Source organism: Candoia aspera, chromosome 14, assembly GCF_035149785.1.
Source record: "Candoia aspera isolate rCanAsp1 chromosome 14, rCanAsp1.hap2, whole genome shotgun sequence".
In the NCBI taxonomy this organism is placed as follows: Eukaryota; Metazoa; Chordata; class Lepidosauria; order Squamata; family Boidae; genus Candoia; species Candoia aspera.
This window is the reverse complement of record NC_086166.1, coordinates 6,612,055-6,631,015: the sequence shown is the minus strand read 5'-3', so window position 1 is coordinate 6,631,015 and position 18,961 is coordinate 6,612,055. Positions and strand designations below refer to the sequence as shown.

The 18,961-nt window shown below is 42.8% G+C and overlaps 1 protein-coding gene across 2 annotated transcripts; it reads left to right on the top strand.

The window, feature by feature from the left end:
- The first annotated feature begins 2,101 nt into the window (after positions 1 to 2,101).
- DAGLB (diacylglycerol lipase beta) lies at positions 2,102 to 16,882 on the top strand. Of its 2 annotated transcripts, XM_063314910.1 has the most exons (16): positions 2,102 to 2,327; positions 2,576 to 2,706; positions 3,267 to 3,418; positions 4,784 to 4,958; positions 5,815 to 6,073; positions 7,019 to 7,141; positions 8,067 to 8,194; positions 9,029 to 9,155; positions 9,767 to 9,850; positions 10,778 to 10,855; positions 11,256 to 11,336; positions 11,443 to 11,570; positions 13,226 to 13,294; positions 13,394 to 13,466; positions 14,813 to 15,066; positions 15,988 to 16,882. In XM_063314910.1, the coding sequence occupies exons 2-16, from the start codon at positions 2,612 to 2,614 to the stop codon at positions 16,181 to 16,183; spliced, it is 2,022 nt and encodes a 673-aa protein (XP_063170980.1). In that variant the 5' UTR covers positions 2,102 to 2,327; positions 2,576 to 2,611; the 3' UTR covers positions 16,184 to 16,882. The 2 variants fall into 2 exon arrangements, with proteins under 2 accessions (XP_063170980.1, XP_063170981.1); XM_063314911.1 differs by lacking the exons at positions 2,102 to 2,327; positions 13,226 to 13,294; positions 13,394 to 13,466; positions 14,813 to 15,066; positions 15,988 to 16,882 and adding an exon at positions 12,719 to 12,894 and having other exon boundaries at positions 2,471 to 2,706.
- The last annotated feature ends 2,079 nt before the right edge of the window (positions 16,883 to 18,961 follow it).

Below are 18,961 nucleotides of genomic sequence, written 5' to 3'. Positions count from 1 at the left end.
CAGGACTTGGGAGTTTTAAAAGGTATTATTATTTCATTGTATGTGTGGTATATCTCCAGCAGGGTTTCTCAACCATGACCACTTTAAGATGTGTGGACTTCAACTCCCAGAGTTCCCCAGCCAGCTCTGCTGGCTGGGGGATTCTGGGAGTTGAAGTCCGCACATCTTAAAGTGGCCAAGATTGAGAGACACTGATCTACAGTGATCATCTGTCCTTTATTTATTTCAGAAAGCTGTCCCTGAGATGCATTTATTTTTCAAAAACTCCCTCTGGTCCTTTATTTCGGTCATTTCACTTTTACCTTACGAATGGGACCACTTAATGCACAGTCTGGAGGCAGAAATCCTTTTCCATATTTGCTTCTTATAATTTTTGATGCTTTGCAGATATTTTTATTAGAATAGGCGTTTTTAAGTTTTTCCTTGCTTGGGCCCTCGAATTTTCCTTTGTAAAGCCAAGGCACGACCATACACAATTTAAATGTTTTCTCCCGATGAGCCTCTTTCAGATTTGCCCCTTTTTCAGGTTGGCCCTTGGTTTTTCCCCCCAAGAAAATATGGTCACCGCAGGTATATCAGATGCAACTCGGAGGGCTGGGGTCCTGTAAAGATGAACTGTTTTGAAGTGGGCTTTAGCTCATGAGGGTATGTCACCCTAAATCATGTAATCTTTTGAAAGTGCTGTAATGATTCTCAGCTCTGCTTGCTGTATCAGAGGCTGTTTGTCGCAGCATACTAGATCATAAACCATGGTTCATGGTTATATAGCCTAAACAAACAAATTCTATTAGGACATGATATCAAGGCGTCATTCCTAGAGCATGCTAAAACATAGTTTGGAGGGGTTTTTTTTTATCCATTCAATCTTGTCTGATCCAAGTCCTGCAGTTTTCTTGGCAAGGTTTTTCAGAAGTGGTTTGCCATTGTCTCCTTCCTAGGGCTGAGAGAGAGGGACTGGCCCGAGGTCACCCAGCTGGCTTCGTGCCTAAGGTGGGACCAGAACTCAGGGCCTCCCGGTTTCTAGCCTGGTGCCTTCACCACAACACCAGACTGGATTAGGATTTTCAGTGCGGTTTGTAGTTTGCAAGCCTGTGATGTAGGGGGTTGTGATTGAAATATATATATATATATATTGAACTTTGCACTCACCGCAGTGGGAATTTTTATGTGTCGCAGCTTAGCTGCCGCCCTGTTGTTTTGCTGTTGTTGTCAAACACGGATTGTAGGTTGGAAGTGACTTGTACTGTGAAGTCTTCATGTTTTTGCAATGTTTATACAGGGCCTCCCTGAGAGCTGATTCTGCCGGAGTTAAAAGGTTGAGAAAGGCTTGTTTATAGTAGGTTGTACAACGCAGCCAGAGGCCTTTAAAGGCTATCAATTACGGTGGTGCAGTCCTTCGTAGATTAGAGGCAGGGTAAACTAGTTAAGGTTCTTTCGATGTTTACAAGTTTTGCTCCTGTAAGTCTTGGCCAGCTTAGCCAGTGACAAAGAACTGTGGGGTTTGTCATCCAAACCATTTAGAGGGCCCCGGGCTGTCTGCTCTTGGACCAGTCTGCTTCAATAGTCCCATCAGAATTTATGCCCCTATCAATATTCTATTTGTTTATGGTGCCACCAAAATGTTCTTGAAAATCGTGTGTATGTGCATGAAATTTCTTAAATCTCTACGGCTTCACCAAAGCTTATTTGGAAGGCGCAACTAATAAAGCTGAAAGGAATGCGATGAAGGGCTCTTTGGTTGATGATAATGGTGTCCTCAGGAAGCTTGGAAGGACACATAGACTTGAACAGGAAGGGGGTCAAGAAAGCCTAAATGTGTTTAAAATGTCAAGCTAACTGTAAGAGCGGTTAAGCAGTGGGATGATCTGCCTAGACCAGGGTTTCTCAACCGGGGTTCCGTGGCACCCTAGGGTTCTGCAAGAGGTCACTAGCGGTTCCCTGGGAGATCACAATTTATTTTAAAAATTTCAAATTCGGGCAACTTCCCATTGAAAAGGTAAGTTTCATTCTTATTTTTAGTTTAAGAACACTGTGAATGCATATCGACAGGCCTACCCATGAAACAAATATAATAATTTGGTAACTTCTGGCCTATCCTTGAGCCTGAATGTGCAGGGGTTCCCCGAGGCCTGAAAAATATTTCAAGGGTTCCTCCAGGGTCAAAAGGTTGAGAAAGGCTGGCCTAGAACAATAGCGGATATTCTTCATCGCTCGAAGCTTGGGTGGCGTCTGCTGGAGCGGTTCTAGTGGTTTCCTGTGCAGAACAGAGGGTTGGACTAAGATGATTCAGATGTCTCTTCCAGCTCTGATTCTCAGAGACTCTACAGGTAAATCTAGTTTTGTTTTCTGTTAACTCGGGTAGCTATATTTTTGTCGTTTTTTTCTATATTTCCTTTTCTAGTGGCTGTGGTTGTTGTCTTCGTTTTGTCTTCGTGATTTCTTTCCGTAAAACCTGTTTGGATAAACACGTAAAAATGTTTTTAAGCAAACAGGGTCAAAGCTCCAAGTTGTTTTCCGCTGGAGAGACAGGCGAGAAAGCCATAACCTGGTGTTGGGTCTCCTTGTTCTTCTGCAGCAGTTGAAGAATTGCAGCTTTGGCTCGATTTCCACTATGCCCGGAATGGTGATGTTTGGGAGGCGCTGGGCTATCGGCAGCGATGACTTTGTCTTCCCTGGAGCCTTTGAACTGTTCATCAGATTGACTTGGTAAGATGGCTGCTGTCAGCGGCAGGGCTGCCAGTAGATACATTAGTAGTTGAAGTTTGAGTCTGTGATTTGGAGACTGGTCCATCTTGCAGTGGGCACAGAATTGCGGTTGAACATTGGCCTTTTCTGCCTTCTCTTTCATACCCAGTTTAAATGTCCCCAAAGCAAAAAAAATAAAAAAGGGGGTGGTGGTGGTTTCAGCCACAATCCATCTAATGACATTACCTTGTCACCATTGTGCTACTACCGGTAGGCTTCCAGAATTTAGGACGCTGAATTGCAGTCTTAAATGATTTTTATTAAACTTTTGAAAAGGAAGATAAAAACTAAAACAAAGTAAGGAAGAAAAAAGAAAAAGAAATCAAAGAGGAGGCATGCTGGCTGGCTGGGGAGTTCTGGGAGTTGAAGTCCACCCATCTTAAACTCGGCAAGGTTGAGAAACGCTGTTCTGTTCTAAGGGCTTGTGCCTTCCAGCAATGTGTCTTCTGAAAAGACAAGGGTTGTGCTGTGAATTTTCTGATGAGTTAATACTTTGCCACGTTTTTCTTTGGGCCTCCCAGGTGGATCGGAATTTTGGTGTTGTATTCCATACACAAAGGACGATTTAATTGTACGGGAGGTAGTTTGCTGAACAGTTACCTGCTCATCCTCCTTATCCTCCTGGCATTCATCATAGGTGCTGTGTCATCTATTCTGTACATTAGCATGCAAGGTAATTAGCGTCTGGATCGAGAACTCGCCTCGTGTGAATATCAGTGTTGAGTGTCAATCATGCTAAATGCTCTCCTTCAAGAATGGGGTTTGGTATATCATGGAAGTGCTGCAAACAAATGGGGGTGCGTGGGGGGAAAGAGTTAAACTGGTTTGGGGTGATGTAAATTAGACAGCAACACTCAGAGTTACACAATATCCCGTAAAGCGTTTTAAGCATTTATTTAATAGCATAGGAGGGGTGATCCGTTAGTAATTATTCTTTCACTTGGACCAGTGTAACTTATTTTGAAAGCAATTTAAGGATGATCTCCAATGAATATTTATAAGAATGAGTCTGAACATCTCTGTTCAAGTGGTAATTATAGATATAAACACACACACACATTCATCTATGTGTTTTAATCTTGTAGTAATTATGGTAAATCACTTCTATTAAAAAGAGGTTCTCCTATAGTCTGGAGAGGAGATCATTCTGGGGAAGGTTTTCCAACATGGTGGCTAAGGTTTGATGCCAACTTGATGGCACATAATCCACGGGAAGGGAACCTATTCCTGTTCTCAAAGGTTTTCGGTCTCAAAACAGCTCTGTGTCTACTTTGGATTCTTTAGGGAGGCACCACTTTAATCATTTTTTTAAAGTTGAGGGATTGTTCCAATTAATGGAGGGGTGGCGGTTTGGTTATTTATTTGTCATATTTCTTTACCGCCCATCTCGTATTCTAATGACTCTGGGCGGTTTACAAATAATTAAAAACAGAAGCATAGAATGTCATTAGAACAATACAGTATCAATATCAGTATATAAATGTAATATATATATTATATATAATACATAGCTTTGTGAAATTGTTTTATAGTGTATTCTATATTGGAATTTTATTATAGAGTTATTATATATTTATTGTGTTATATTGTAAACTGCCCAGAGTCCCTCCGGTTGGAGGGGATGGGCGGTGACAAATTTGATAAATATTATGTGTGTGTGTGTGTGTGTGTAAAATATATAATAGAACATTCAAGATGGCGAATAGCGATGTTATCATTGACCCCCTCAAGAAGCCAGCCACCTCCCGTGATCCGCTGTCCCCCCTCCCACCCCACTCAAGGTGGCACAACCAGGTCTTAACCCCCTTCTGGAAGGCTGGGAGAATGGGGGCCTGCCTTACCTCTGCGGGTAACTTGTTCCAGAGGGTGGGGGCCACAGCAGAGAAGGCCCTTCCCCTGTTAGCATATCTTGGTGTTTTGCTAATATATTACCTTTTTCTGAAATTAATTAATTAAATAAATGAAGAGGAACTTAAAGTAGTAGGAGAGATTTCATATCCATTTTCTAGTCCGTAAGTGGAACGATGATATTTTCTAGGAACGATTTCCAACCCTGGACCACGAAAATCACTTTCCAAACTTCTGTACCTCCGCCTGGCCCTCTACGTACCAGAGCTGGTGTGGGCTGTTGTGGGCACCATGTGGGTAGCAGACAGGAGCGTAAACTGTGAAAAGGCTATGATAAATGCCATTTCCGGGACGGTCATCGCCAGGTGAGGATGCTCTGCCTTCTGTAGATAGAGAAGGGGGCTGGAGATGGCTTTCTAAATATGGATACTCAGCTGTTTTGGATACAGCTGGATGTTTTCTTCGATTCGTGAAGGTTTCTTTGAGATAGCGAGGCCTCAAGATCATCTACGTGGGTCTTGTTGGTGGGTCCTAGAAGTATCATGCTCCCAGCAGCTGTACAATAGATGGTTTCACACAACACATCAAACTCAGTTTAACCAAACAAAATTGCAGAATTCACCAAAGTTGCTATGTCAGACCAACCAACTGTATTTATGCTTGATTCACCCAACCATCTATGATAGTGGCTGGATTCCCATAATCCACCAAATCACAATGACCCAGCCCTCTTTTAGGCTAGGCTAGTATCTTCTCCAGCTTGGGCATCTACCAGATATGTGGACTTCAGGTCTCAAGAGTTCTCAGCAGTGGCCGTGGGGATTGAGGATTCTTGGATTGAAGTCCATGAATGTGGAGGGCACCCAGATTGGGGAAGACTGGGTCAGGATTTGAAAACTGGAGTGGAATATTTGCTTTTCATGCAGACGGTCTCAGATGCAATCCAGATAGGGCATCTTCAGTAATGCTGGGAAATTAATCTGGCTAGACATCTGCCCGAAGAGGTGCTGTCTCTCCATATACACCAAAGTTGGGCAACTCTTTTTGGGGACCAGAATGTTTGGCTTTTCCTGCTTTCAGAGATGGGGTGGTGGACCTTGAGTAAAGCAGGTGCCACCACATTTTGGTAACACTCCTCGGGAGGCTTAGGAGCTGTGAGGGTTGTGGGCAATGATGTCCTCCTTAGTCTTTATGGAATTTCTTCTCTGTTCTTCATGGCAGCTGGGTGATCATTGTCTTTACTGTTGTGGCAATTATCATTATCTTTGATCCACTCGGAAGGAAGACGGTCCATCTTGCTGACCATGCCAGTCGCAATCTGGAGAGCAGCCAGTCTGGGCAGCTGCTTTACAACATCAAGAAGAAGGCAACCCGAGTCTGGGAAAAAAGAATCCGGTTGTTGTGTTGTTGCATGGTGCAAGATGACGATCATCGAGTGGCTTTTACGAGCATTGCCAAACTTTTACGTTCCTACTTCTCGGTAAGATGTTGGTGCCTGGTTTTTTTGTTGTTGTCCTCTCGCTGAAATTCTGTGACAGCAGAACGAACTAAATCACAATTTAATTTAAGTTGGTTGAAGCATAAGAAAAATTGCAAACAAGATCTGCTGTTGGAGGCTTAGATGCATCTTGTTCTAATAAAATAACAAGTGGAAATAGTTAGGATTCAGCTCCCACTGCTGGTAAAAATTTTGTTTTAGTTCTTATTGCCCATGTCCAAGTTTTTGAATGGTTTTTGAATGGTTTTAGGCAGCTTTTTCCTGATTGGCGTGTGTGAAAAGATATACTAGGCCTTCTTGGAATACCCATGATGATTTCTTCCACCTTTTTCTTATGCTATGATCTAGACCAGGGTTTCTCAACCAGGGTTCCGTGGCACCCTTGGGTTCCACGAGAGGTCACTAGGGGTTCCCTGGGAGATCACGATTTATTTAAAAAACTATTTCAAATTTGGGCAACTTCACATGAAAGAGGTAAGTTTCATTCTTTATGTTTAGTTGAAGAACACTGTTAGTGCATATAGACAGGCCTACCCATGAAACAGATATAATGATTTTGTAACTTCTGGCCTAGCTTTGAGCCTGAATGGGCAGGGGTTCCCCGAGGCCTGGAAAATAAGGTCAAAAGGTTGAGAAAGGCTGATCTAGACCCTGTCATGAAACATCTTTTGCATGTTTATATCTGTTAAACCACCTGCAGTGATTTATAGTATAGCACCGGAAAAATATTTGTAATTTTTATTTGCGCAGCAGGAAAAGAAAAATCAAACTGTAAAAATAAGCGGGACAAGGCAAGGAACAAAAATTCAGGTGGTTTAGCCCCGAGCATCTTGAGCAGTGAGCGACAATTATGCCCCACTGCGACTTTTCGGCCTGACTCTGTTCTTACAGATTAATCTGAAAGGATTTGTCGCTTTCTGTCTGCAGGACACCGACTTAGTGCCAAGCGACATAGCTGCAGGCCTGACTCTGCTTCACCAGGAGCAAGATAAGGTGGAAAATTCAAGAGACCTTGAAGAAGTTCTGACTCAGTCTCCATCGTCTCCTGCAGTAAGTCTCTTGGACCCGTTCAGGCAGGCTCGTGCTGGTGCCTGTTCTGTGTCGCACGACTGAAGTATTCCGGAGAATGAAGTGGGTTGTCCTATTGTACTTGGGAACGGTGTTAATCCAGATTGGAGCAAATGTGTCAAAGGGGAGCCTTAAACATTTGCAAGCCCTGAGGCAGTGTTTCTCAACCTTGGCCAGTTTAAGATGTGTGGACTTCAACTCCCAGAATCCCCCAGCCAGCACGCGTGGACTTCTTGCGTGGCTTGCTGGCTGGGGGGTTCTGGGAGTTGAAGTCCACACATCTTAAACTGGCCAAGGTTGAGAAACACTGATTTATAAGTTCCTGTGGTGTTTCTGGTTCAGTCTCCTTTTTCAAGAAGGCTAGAGTTAGGAGAAGATGGAGGGCAGTGGGACGTCCCCAACGAAGCCTATTTTCATTGCCGTTCAAACAAATGGCCCTTGACTGGCTTCTTTGCCATGTTACATTGATCGTGTAAATTCCCAAATTCCATTTATATTTACATCCCCCTTTTCCTGAAGGAGTTCAAGGAGGGGATCGCATTCCAGTTTTATTCCCACAACAGCAACCCTATGAAGTAGGTTGGACTCAGAGCAAGCAATTGGCCCAGAGTCCCCTGAAGGACATGGCTGAGGGTGGGCTACAATCGGGCCTCCCTGTTCCTGGTCTGACACCTTCACCACGAGACCACCTTGGTTCTTGGACGGAGAGGGAGGGATGGGCCCAGAGTCCCCCGGGTGCTTCTGTGATCGTGGTTCTGGGTCTGGAGAGCCATTTCAGCTGTTCAGCTTTCTCCAACTGGGCATTTTCCAGACGTTTGGACTACAGAGCCCATCAGCTGTTGTTTTGCTTCCTGCTGCAAAGACTGGCTGATGCAAATGGCCGTTTTCTCGCTGGTCCCTTTCATAGGTGAATGATTTGGAGGTTGAATTAGACAACGCTGCTCATTATATGAAGTTTGCTGCGGCTGCTTACGGCTGGCCCTACTATATCATGACAAATCCTTTCACGTGTCTCTGTAAACTGAAAAGGTTTTGGTAGGTTGACTTTACGTTTTTAAAAAGCAGAATGTGTGTGGTTTTTACAATGTTGCGTGTGAACCCCAGTGTTACCTGCAGAAGCCGGCCAGCCGTCCAAGACGTAGAACTGTACAATTGGGGGAATTAAGTGGGTAAAAAGTATTTCCTGCATCACAGAATCCTTCCTTTCAAATTGTGTTTCTTAAAATTTCAGGTCTTAATTTTAATTTTTAAAATCTAAATGTTTCCAAAATTTTAATTTCAAATTATGTTTCTAACTGCTAGCTTTTTCTATAGCTTAGAAAAAGCTTGAAAATATCTTTCTGCACTGCTAGCCTAAATAAGCCCATCACACTTACAACATTATTAATATTATATTAATATATTATAATTAATGATCATATGTTAGCACAGATTTAGGCTGATGAAGTACCATACGTAGCATCTTAGAAAATACAAAGAATCTAATTTAAAACCAGATTGGGAAGAGAAGAAGAGAAGGCAGGCAAGAATGGTCAAGAGGAGAGTATCAGAATAGTTCACTACGCATAGACAGAGTTGGAGTAAAACATGAAGACCAGGAGACAGAGCTGAAGAGATAATCTGCTATATAACCTGCTCAGGAAAATAATTTAGTGTATTTAATATGCTTCCATGAACCTTATGTAATTTAAGACTTTATAATGCGTCCTTGCTTGCTTGAAGACAAGTTCTGTTGCACAGAATTTATACTGCATTTAGATTTCACAATGAGAGTGTGTTCTAAGAAATCGCTATGGAGTGGAGAGAGAACTGTTTTCAACTGTTTGCTATTTTTGGTTTCCTTACTTCTTTCTTTCTTTGACTTCTTAGTTGTGGAAACAGCCCAGTGCAGACGGAGATCTTTGGCAATGATTACCTTAGCGTGAACTTTGGTTCAATCTTACAAATAACAGGGCTGCAGGACAGAGATTTCATCCACATCAGCTTTCACAATAAAGTAAGCAGCCTGGAGGCATCTCTGGCAAGTGGTACGAGTCACTTCTCCATTTTAGCTCTTTGGGTGAAAAAGAGATTTCTCCATTAGAGTGGCTTGACCATGGAGGATGTCTGAGAAACTGTTTGAAGGAGAAAAAGGGCCAACAATAATAACTTTGATCCAATGCTGCTTTGGGAAATTGAAGGCTACAGGGGTCCCACTGCTACACGCAATAGTACCTAGGAAACACATTATTTCAAAACACAAAATACCCCCATTGGAACTGGAGATTTCAGTTGGAATCTGGTTTAACTGGTGCTCTATCACGTAAGATTGAATTGACCTATGGAATCTGTTGAGCTGCTGCCATAAATCATGGGATGGACAATGCTGTTGATGGTTTTTGTAAAAAGACACTTGACTATGGTCCATCTTGGCATGATAACTCAGAGCCCAGCTTCCATAACGAAGCAGTTTTCAGCCTGTGATGGTCAGAGAGGTTCCCATTGGACCATAGCATCTTGCCTATGTATGGTTAGATGTCAGATGGTACAACTCAAAGCTGAATGGGCTATAAAAGTTGCCCAAGCATAAAGAACCCTTCTTTTTACCCTCTCCTGCTTGTGTTTCAGATTTTTGAGATACCTTTCTTTGTCGCCTTGGATCACCAAAAAGAAGCTATCGTTGTAGCTGTGAGAGGAACTTTATCATTTGAGGTAGTCTTTCAGTGTATGGCTCATGTTATTTTATGGTTGAATAAGAGTTTGCTTATGGAATTATTTTCAGCTGTCCCTAAGAAAACCATCCTGCTACCCTTGCTTCCTCTTGCATCTTCCCCTTCTTGACCATTTAATGTGGGTGCTTCCTATCGATGCTTTAATTAAAACATCTTACTTGGAGTCTAAGAGAGATGGACTTGAATTGGGTGGAACATCCAAGGCCTTCTCAGAATTTGTGCCCTCCAGCCATGCTGAGCTTCAGTTCCATGAACCCTACCCAGTACCACGGAGATTATACATAGGTAGAAGGCACCAGATGAGGAACAGGATACTCGAGATGTTTTATGCTGTATTATTGTTAGAACAATGTTCCAGAAAAATGAATGAAGGTGGTTTGTCTTCTGTTGTCTGGTTTTCTTAACTCTATGGCTATGTTCATTACAGGTCAGGTAACCAAGTCAGTTAGTGGTGAGCCAGTTTGGTGTAGTGGTTAAGGCATCAAGCTAGAAACCAGGAGACTGTGACTTCTAGTCCCACCTAAGGGACAAAGCCAGCTGGTGACTGTAGGCCACTCATGCTCTCAGCCTTAAGAAGGAGGCAGTGGCCAACCACTTCTGAAATCTTGCCAAGAAAACTGCAGGGCCTTGTCCAGGCAGTTGCCAGAAGTCAACACTGACTCGAAAGCACTAAAAACAGCAACAGCAGCAAGCCAAGTTAGTGAAAGATCTGGCTGCTGTGTTCACACAACATGCTGAGTTTGGTTAGTTTATACTGAGAATCCAGAAAGGAAGTTGATTAGATGAAATTCGCTGGTGAACCAGGTCACTAAGACTATGCCGCTTACAGTGGCTGATACAATAATCTTGAGTCTGTCTGCCAGGCAGTGAAAATACATGACCCGTGTTGGATTTCTTTTGCATTCAGGATGTCCTAACAGACCTCTCGGCAGACTGTGAAAACTTAACTCTCGAAGATGTCCTAGAAAATGGTCTTGTGCATAAGGTTGGCAAGTATTTTTAGAACTGCTTTTGGCCTAATAGTCCCAGAAAGTCCACTGAGCCCAGGAGCTGATAAATCTGTCAGTTTTCTGTTGTCCAAGAGTGGCATACTACAGTGCTCCTCTATAGAAGATTAAGTAGCTAATCCATTAGGTTACAGAGAAGAACCTCATGAGATAGCTTCATAGGCTTGAGAAGGGCATGCTGTATTGTGCCTACTAACCTTACATCAGTGCTACTCAGCTAGTAGCAGAAGATGGACTAGTGTCTTCATGAACTAGTGGGCTGTACTGGGTGGGGATGATGGGAGGTGTAGTTGAGGATAAACTTGTAATAAAGTTGGCTTTATTACTTGCAACTGAGGCCTTACAGGTGCTACTAACCTCTGTCATTTTACCTTATAGGGGATAACCCAGGCTGCCAATTATATTTATAGAAGACTGATAAACGATGGGATTTTGAACCAAGCACTTACCATTGCTCCAGTAAGTTGTGGCATTTGGACTCTGCCTGCCTCTCTGATGTGTCAGTTGAGTTGGGCTCTGCTTTGGGATTTCTGTCTTTCTCCTAGCTTGTTTTCTCTTCCCCTAGGAATATAAACTCGTTGTCGTTGGCCACAGCTTAGGAGGGGGGATTGCCTCCATCTTGGCTATCATGCTCAGAAACTCTTTTCCCACCTTAGGATGTTACGCTTTTTCTCCACCTGGGGGTTTATTAAGGTATGTTGATCCCATTATTTCTTTTCATGGAGGAACATAAATCCATTGGGGAATAGAACAGGGTGCCAGATTGAGCTGGGTTCACTGGAGGTTCCTGAGGTGAGCTTGAATGGCTGGAATGGATTTTGTTGAGTCAAGATGCTTTCCAGAAAGGTGGAAGCTGGCATTTAAGGTCCTTGGCATAATGTCAGAGTCTTTGCAAGTAGTTGGACCTCAGAAACTGTAATGGTGGCCAGCTGGTGGAGGGCAAATGTTGAAGAGTGGAAGAAAGTTTGTGGATTCCCCAGCTGTAAAGGAATCGAGAGTTGACCTTGGGGAAGATATGAGAGACCTTTAAGGGGGGACTTGGAGAAAAGATTCTTCAGTCCAAAGACAGAAGGAAACATGAGGAAGAAAGTCAAAATAACCCCACCTTCATTTTGTTTAGTATATGACAGGGCAGAGAAAACTCAGACAGGCTTTCAAGATTCTGTTAATATACCCTACAGCAATAAAATAGCATTCCTGCACAGCCATTTGTCAAGGATGGTATGAAGATTCCTGCAGGGGGTTGGACCAGAAGACCTCCAAGCTCCCTTCAGACTGTATGATTTTATGGTTCCCTAACGTAGAGTATCTGTTTCTTGAAAGACTGATACAAACAGATTATCCCAGCAACAATGCAGCTCTCAACAGAGAGAGAAAAAAATGTCCCAGCTGTAAGAACTGGGCTGACATGAAAATAGGTCTGGTGGGCCATTGTTTCCTTCATTCATTTTGGCCATCCTTAATTCAGCAAGCACGGCCTTATGGAATAAACTGACAACAATGAAAAACAAACTGGTCAAAATAAAGAGTTGCTTCACTTTTAAACTACAGCCATTTCATTCATTCATTCATATATTCTTATTTTCAAACAAAAGACAAATCTAACAGAAAAAGTAAAAGAAGAAAAAGAAAAACAAACAAGAAGGAAAAAAAGAAAAACAAAAGAAACAAAATAAGTGACTTCCAATCTTCTTTCTAACAGAAATTAACAGATTAACAACAGAAATTGACAAATTCAAATCCAAATTCCGTAGTATTAAAGAAATACCTTCAGTCCCATATTTAATTCTTTTTCAGTCATCAAATCCATAAACAATCACTTCACTCTTCTCTGTTTTCAGGAAAAAGTCCATGAAGGGTTCCCAATCTTTTAGAAAAGTACTCAAATTGTTTTATCCCTGACCAGACAGGTCAGTTTTGCCATTTCTGCCAATTCTAACGCCTTCACAATCCATTCCTCCATTGTGGGAATAAACCACAGCCATTCCAGTTAAACAAAACTGCGGGCTGATTGGTACGCAAAAAATTATTTCTCTCAATTAAATATGGGCGCTGTTCGGAAGGACCAAAGGCCCGTGTACTCAAGTCGGTGACACTACGCAGTGACATTACCAGCTACAGAGATGTTTTTTTCCCCTGAATTCCACAAAACCTGGGTGTGTATATGTGTTTAGGTGTGTATCTTGCACTTACAGAAAGTGGACCGATGTTGATTCTCTAGAAGAAGAGAGGGGAGTCATGTCTATATGTAAATAAATAGAGAAACCGCCGTCTTTACCTCTAGTGGTAGTGAAAATCAGCCATCCGCTGACATAATTGGGCTTCCCTTAATATTTCCTCCTTTTAAGCAAATCGCTTGCAGACTACACAAAGCAGTTCACTGTGTCGGTCATCGTGGGAAAGGACATCGTTCCCAGGTGAGGGTGCGTGCTGCGTGTCGTTCACGTGGAAACCAGCGCCCTGTGTGACAGGCCCTGAACCATGATCTTTTCTCCTTCCTGTGGTGCACAAAACAGGCTAAGTATGCTGAACTTGGAAGACCTCAAAGGAAGGATCATTAGAGTGGTTGCCAACTGTAACAAACCCAAGGTAAAAACTCCTCGGTAAATTATTTTGACCAGGCCTCTTACCTTGGGGTGGGTGGATTGGTCGGCTTAACTTTTGCTGTTTCTTACTTCAACGGGCCAGATGTACGGGTGGGAAAGGAACAGCAGTGGCAGCTCTTACAAGGCCTTCTGTAACAGCGCATTTGTGAGGGCAAACATGGGAAGCCTTCGGAAGTACTTACCAACCCTCTCTGGTTCTCTACCTCGGGTATGGATTATTTTGAGTAGAGGAGTAATCTCAAGTGATTTTCATTTTCATTTTATTTATTTTATATCCCACCTTTATTATTTTTATAAATAACTCAAGGCAGGGAACATACCAAATACTCCTTCCTCCTCCCCTTTTCCCCACAACAACAACCCTGTGAGGTGGGTTGGGCTGAGAGCGAGGGACTGGCCCGAGGTCATCTAGCCGGCTTTCATGCCTAACGTGGGACTAGAACTCACAGCCTCCTGGTTTCTAGCCCAGCACCTTAACCATTAGATCAAACTGGCTCTCTTATTACAGGTAGTCCTCAACTTACGGCCACAATTCAGACGGAACTCCCATCGCTAAGCGATGTGGCCGTTAAGTGAGTCACGCCCAATTTTATGACCTTTTTTGCTGCATTCGTTAAGCGAATCACCATGATAGTTAAATGAATCGCATGGTCATTAAGTGAATCACGTGGTTTTAAGTGAGTCATGCATTTGATTTTGCTTGTCAGGAGCCAGCTGGGAAGGTTGTAAATGGTGATCATGTGATCCCAGGATACTGCAACCATCGTAAATCCACGCTGGTTGACAAGAGCCTGAATTTTGATCATGTGACCGTATGCTGCAACGGTCATAAGTGTGAGGACTGGTCACAAGTCATTTTTTTCAGTGCTGTCGTAACTTTGAACTGTCATTAAATGAGTGGTCATAAATTGAGGACTACCTGTATGGCCATTCCAGGTAGTTCCTGTTCTTGTGTGAATGCTATTCAAAAAGAATAGCACCTAATTAAAATACTAGCCCCAGTGCAATCATATATGTATTTTTTCGAACAGTTGCCTGCTGAACTGAGATGTCATTCAAGAGCAGGTTGTTGGGCACGGAAGTCAACTTCCACTCTGTGCGCCTCCACTTTTTTCACAATTTTTTTCTTCTTCACACTAAGTAATCAGGAAGATCAAAAGGGTGCTGCAGCTTAAGATGTGTGCTATCCTAATATTGCCAGAGCTCAGAATTAACATAGCTAGAAATGTTCTTGATCATTTTTTGCTGCTCTCCTCAACCTGATCCAATAAAATCAAACAGCTTCACAATTTTCTTTTCTTTTTTGTCTTTCTGTTAACCAATGTTCAGTACCAGATTCTTTTGCACGGGTGCTGGTATGAAGTCTTTGGAGGACAACCTGATAACTTCCCAACAGAACTGGACGGTAGCAGCCAAGGTTCTTTGACCCAGCCTCTCCTGGCTGAAGAGAACTTGATGGCCCACCAGTCTCCTTTGTACACTACTTTAGATGACAATTCCCCTTTAAGCTCTGGCCCTCAGTACCCCCACTTGTTTCTCCCTGGAAGAATCATCCATATTGTTGAAGAAAACAGCTCAAGAAGGTAGGGGTTTTTACTTCTTTATTTATTTATAAGCAGGGATGCCACTTTGTGGTCAGAGTCATCTTCTCCAGGATGCCGAGCAAAGGTACTCTGGACCATCACCGCCTGAATATGTAGGACTGAAGCGGTAACGATCCCTTTTGTGGTTACTGCACAAACCTGGCCGTGTTGTGCTTGATCAATGCAAGTCCAATAAAAAGAGGGAAACTGCACTAACTGTGCAAATGTTTAAGGAACTTCAGTGTTTTAATGTGGGCTGTTTAGTCTGAAGCAGAAAAAAAGTCTTTATTTAAAGGAAAGCATGCCACCCACCCGATACTGCTGACAGTGTAAATGTTGCAAGTTGCACACACTTCTCTTTTGGCCCTAATATCCAGACTGTTCTCCATCTGCGAGAAAAATCCAACTTCTCTGTCTTGGATTGTTCTTTGGTTGACCTCATGAAATAATCTATTTCAAGAACAGCTTGCACGAGCAAGCTTCTCTTAATTCCTCTTTGGCATCACATGTACAAGAACTGTTTTCCTGTTCTTCTCATTCATGTTAGAGTTGGCAAGCACAAGATAACCGAAGTTGTGTCTGAACCTTTTGCCGTCAGGAAACCCTTTCCATGTTTTGCTCTGTGCTAGTTAGGGGTGTGCAAAACCCTTTGCTTTGAAACGTTCCAAGCATTACATTTTGCAAAGCTTCCCAATTTGCTTGTTTGTTTTTAGTGTGAAGGGCCTGTCTCAATGTTTTATTGAGCTCATCCCATTTGTTTCCAACTTGAAGCCCTTCCAGATCTTCAGGGTGGCCTGTTTCAACCTTGAAACATGAGTTTGCAAAAGTTTGCATGAAAAATTTTGCACCCAAGTGTTAATAATAGCCAGAATATTGGACCACAGACTTCAAATCCCGCGTTGACATTTAATTCTTTTGCAGATGGTTCTCCTCTGAAGTCAAATATTCAGCAAGCTGGTCGAGAGAAACTGCCTTTGGTAATATTTTAATAAGCCCCAAAATGATAACCGATCATTGGCCATACACAGTCTTCAGAGCTCTGCTCAGCTTGGTCCAAACCAATACATCTTGCCTTTCCTGCGGAACACAAGGCGACACCTTTCTGAATGTTGTATAATTGCAGAGATTGGACAAGCGCAATGTGACTGCTTCCAGGTGTTCACAAGAGCAGCCTTTAGCTGTTCAGCTCAGTGGGTCTGAAGCAGAAACCAGGGCAAGATCTTCAGAAGTTTCTGGATGACTACGTTGGGTTGCAGCAACGTCTTCTGGACTGCTCTGCTAATGGGAGCCTTTCAAAGCTGAGAGGTTTCGTCTTGACAGAAAGATGTGATCTGAGAGTGAAGTTTATTATGTCACTGCTGGCCAGGGACTGCTGGACAGAACCACCCAAACGGTGATGGGAGACAGAAAGTGGTGGTTGCTGTGATCCTAATGATGCAGAACTTTAGATCCAACTGATATGCTACAGATTTTTCTGAAACAAAGTTATGTGTCCTCGAAACAGTCTCCTATGACATAGTGACATGTATCTGCAGGTTTATGAAGTACTTGTAAATGTGTAAATAAATCAGGAATGTTGGTGAAAATTAAGTTCAAGACATCACCTATTTGGATATGCAGTGAGGACCCCCTGCCAATTCTTACGCTTGTTAATGATCAGAAATGTCTTGGTGTTCTGTATTTCTTGAATCAGCATTCTAGATGCTTTTTGCAGACTGAATTCTGTTCTTGGATATATGTGCAATTATGTCCACTTTTGTTTACAGTTTTCTAACCCTGCTAAATGTGCAATTAATTATAGAAAATTTAAAATCCATGGCCTTTTGTCCTTCATGTTAGTACAAACCAGAAGGAACATTTTAGCGCTGTATCAAGATCTTGTCATTCTCTTTAAAAAAAATTCTTATGTATACAGCTGACAAAGCTTGGTGTGATGGTCCAGAAACAAATCCAGAGATTAAGTTGATTTGTGGACTCTTCAAAACTAATTGCCATCCTAACAGTTGGTGGTGGGACACGGAACTATGTTTTGTGTGGTTTTTTTTTCATAGATCTTCTAATAGAAGGAAAGTAGGCTAATTTCCAACACACTGAGAAATGATGCAAATCAGGAAAAGTGCATGCTATTGAATGTATTTCTGTTCTGGAAATGAACTACATCTGAAGTGGCCATTCTGGTTTGCCTCATTCTGGTTTCAGCACAAACAAGCAGGTCAAGCAGTGGGCTTTTTTTAAAGAAGAAAAGAGTTTACGCGAGGCCAAGACACAATTCGAGTCAGGTTGGAAAATGTAGGAGGGTGCTATATATATTTTCTCTCACGCATATTAATATTTGGTGCCTACTTGGCTTGTTTTCCTTTTAGCTAACCTTGGGGTTAGCCATGTGGATTTCTAGGAGCAGCATCCAGCAAAGGCACTGAAAATTGAATGGTTTCTGATCAGTTTTATCTGAACTGGGGCCTGATGTTAACCATGCTGTACACGTGTTATCTGCTCTGGTTGCATTGGGGGGGATTTGAAAGGGTCTCACTAAAGAGGGTTTGCCACTAAAGACGTGTCAAATATCTACATAGTGGGCTCCCTAAAGCTTGCTGTTGCCATTTGGGCTCCGTAAGCAGTTGTTTGTATGTAAAAGCAACCTTGGGAGAACAGAAGTGCTGTTCTGGACTCTTCCTGTAACTGTTGGGTGCAGCAATTGCGCAAGGAGGTGAAACGATGTAAGAGTTCTTGCAGTGAGTACTGTTAGCCTAAGCAGCATCTGCATAGGACATCGGGATACTTTTTTCCAATAAAAACAAGTTTCTGCGTGTTTTCCTTCAGGGCTCAGACAGCGTGGCTCAGAAATAGGAGGGACTGCCACGGAGTGCAACAGCCAGACACTGCTGACAAGATGCAGAAGAGGATTTGCAGGAGTTGCCTTCTGTGTTGGTTAGACCGAAATGCCTGGAATTTCCTGGTCCACGAGACCTATGCCTGTTACGGGAGTTCATTGCCCAGAGCCAGGCGGCGCTGGGCCAAAAGCTGCCTGAAGCAATTACCTTGCAGCTGCGCAAATCAGCGCAATCTCAAAGAGAGGACCAGCGTTAAATTAAGAGGCAAGAGAAAATCAGGCTGGGTTAAGACGGGGAAACAAAGCACGCTACACAAAGGTCGACCCCCACCATGCACCTGCACAACCAGCACAGAGTTTAGCCCACGAGGGGCTCCAGCTCCCATCCCTCGGGGCAAGAGGCCTGCCGTGACACCGGCATCCGATACGCCGATGCAGCTCAGAGAGTCAAACTAGCCCATGTGTGATTTAAGAATTTATTAAGTCATACATGCAAAACAGACTGCTAACCTGCATTACCAAAAAAGATCAATGTAAAAACTTCACAATCTTGGAAACTCCATATATATATATATATATGTGCGTGTGTGTGTGTATATTTTTTATTTGTTCTAGTAGTTGAAAGGCAGGAGATCATCGTGCACCATGTTCTTGCCACCCACGGAACCTCACAGACCTGATTACTGTGATTGGACCTATTGACAGGAGGTATGTATTCCTGGAAATGTTAAAACGGGCTATGTCAGCATTAGGAAAGTTACACAGCCTCAGGATACCTGGCAGATAGTGACATTAGCGAGAAGAAAAGGTGGAGTGAAATACTAAAAAAAAAAAAGTGGTACATGAGCTGCCCATGATTTTTACACCAAGTCGCCTTGAAGGCCAAAGAAAGCCTTTTAAACGATTTATATAATTAGGATGGCGGGGGGGGGGGAGAAAGCTATGCTTGACTCCTCTAGCTTACCAAAGAAATGGCTAATACAAATCAGAAATGCTTTAAAATACAAGTTATATTGCTCAGGAGGAGATTCTGTAAGAAAAGCATCCAGCAAGAACATGTGAAGA

Bases quoted from the DNA above. Each gene is read 5' to 3' on its own strand.
- DAGLB (XM_063314910.1), top strand. From the start codon at position 2,612: ATGCCCGGAATGGTGATGTTTGGGAGGCGCTGGGCTATCGGCAGCGAT. The intron at 6,074-7,018 runs GTAAGATGTTGG...TTCTGTCTGCAG, and splicing joins TTTTACGTTCCTACTTCTCG to GACACCGACTTAGTGCCAAG. The intron at 9,156-9,766 runs GTAAGCAGCCTG...CTTGTGTTTCAG, and splicing joins ACATCAGCTTTCACAATAAA to ATTTTTGAGATACCTTTCTT.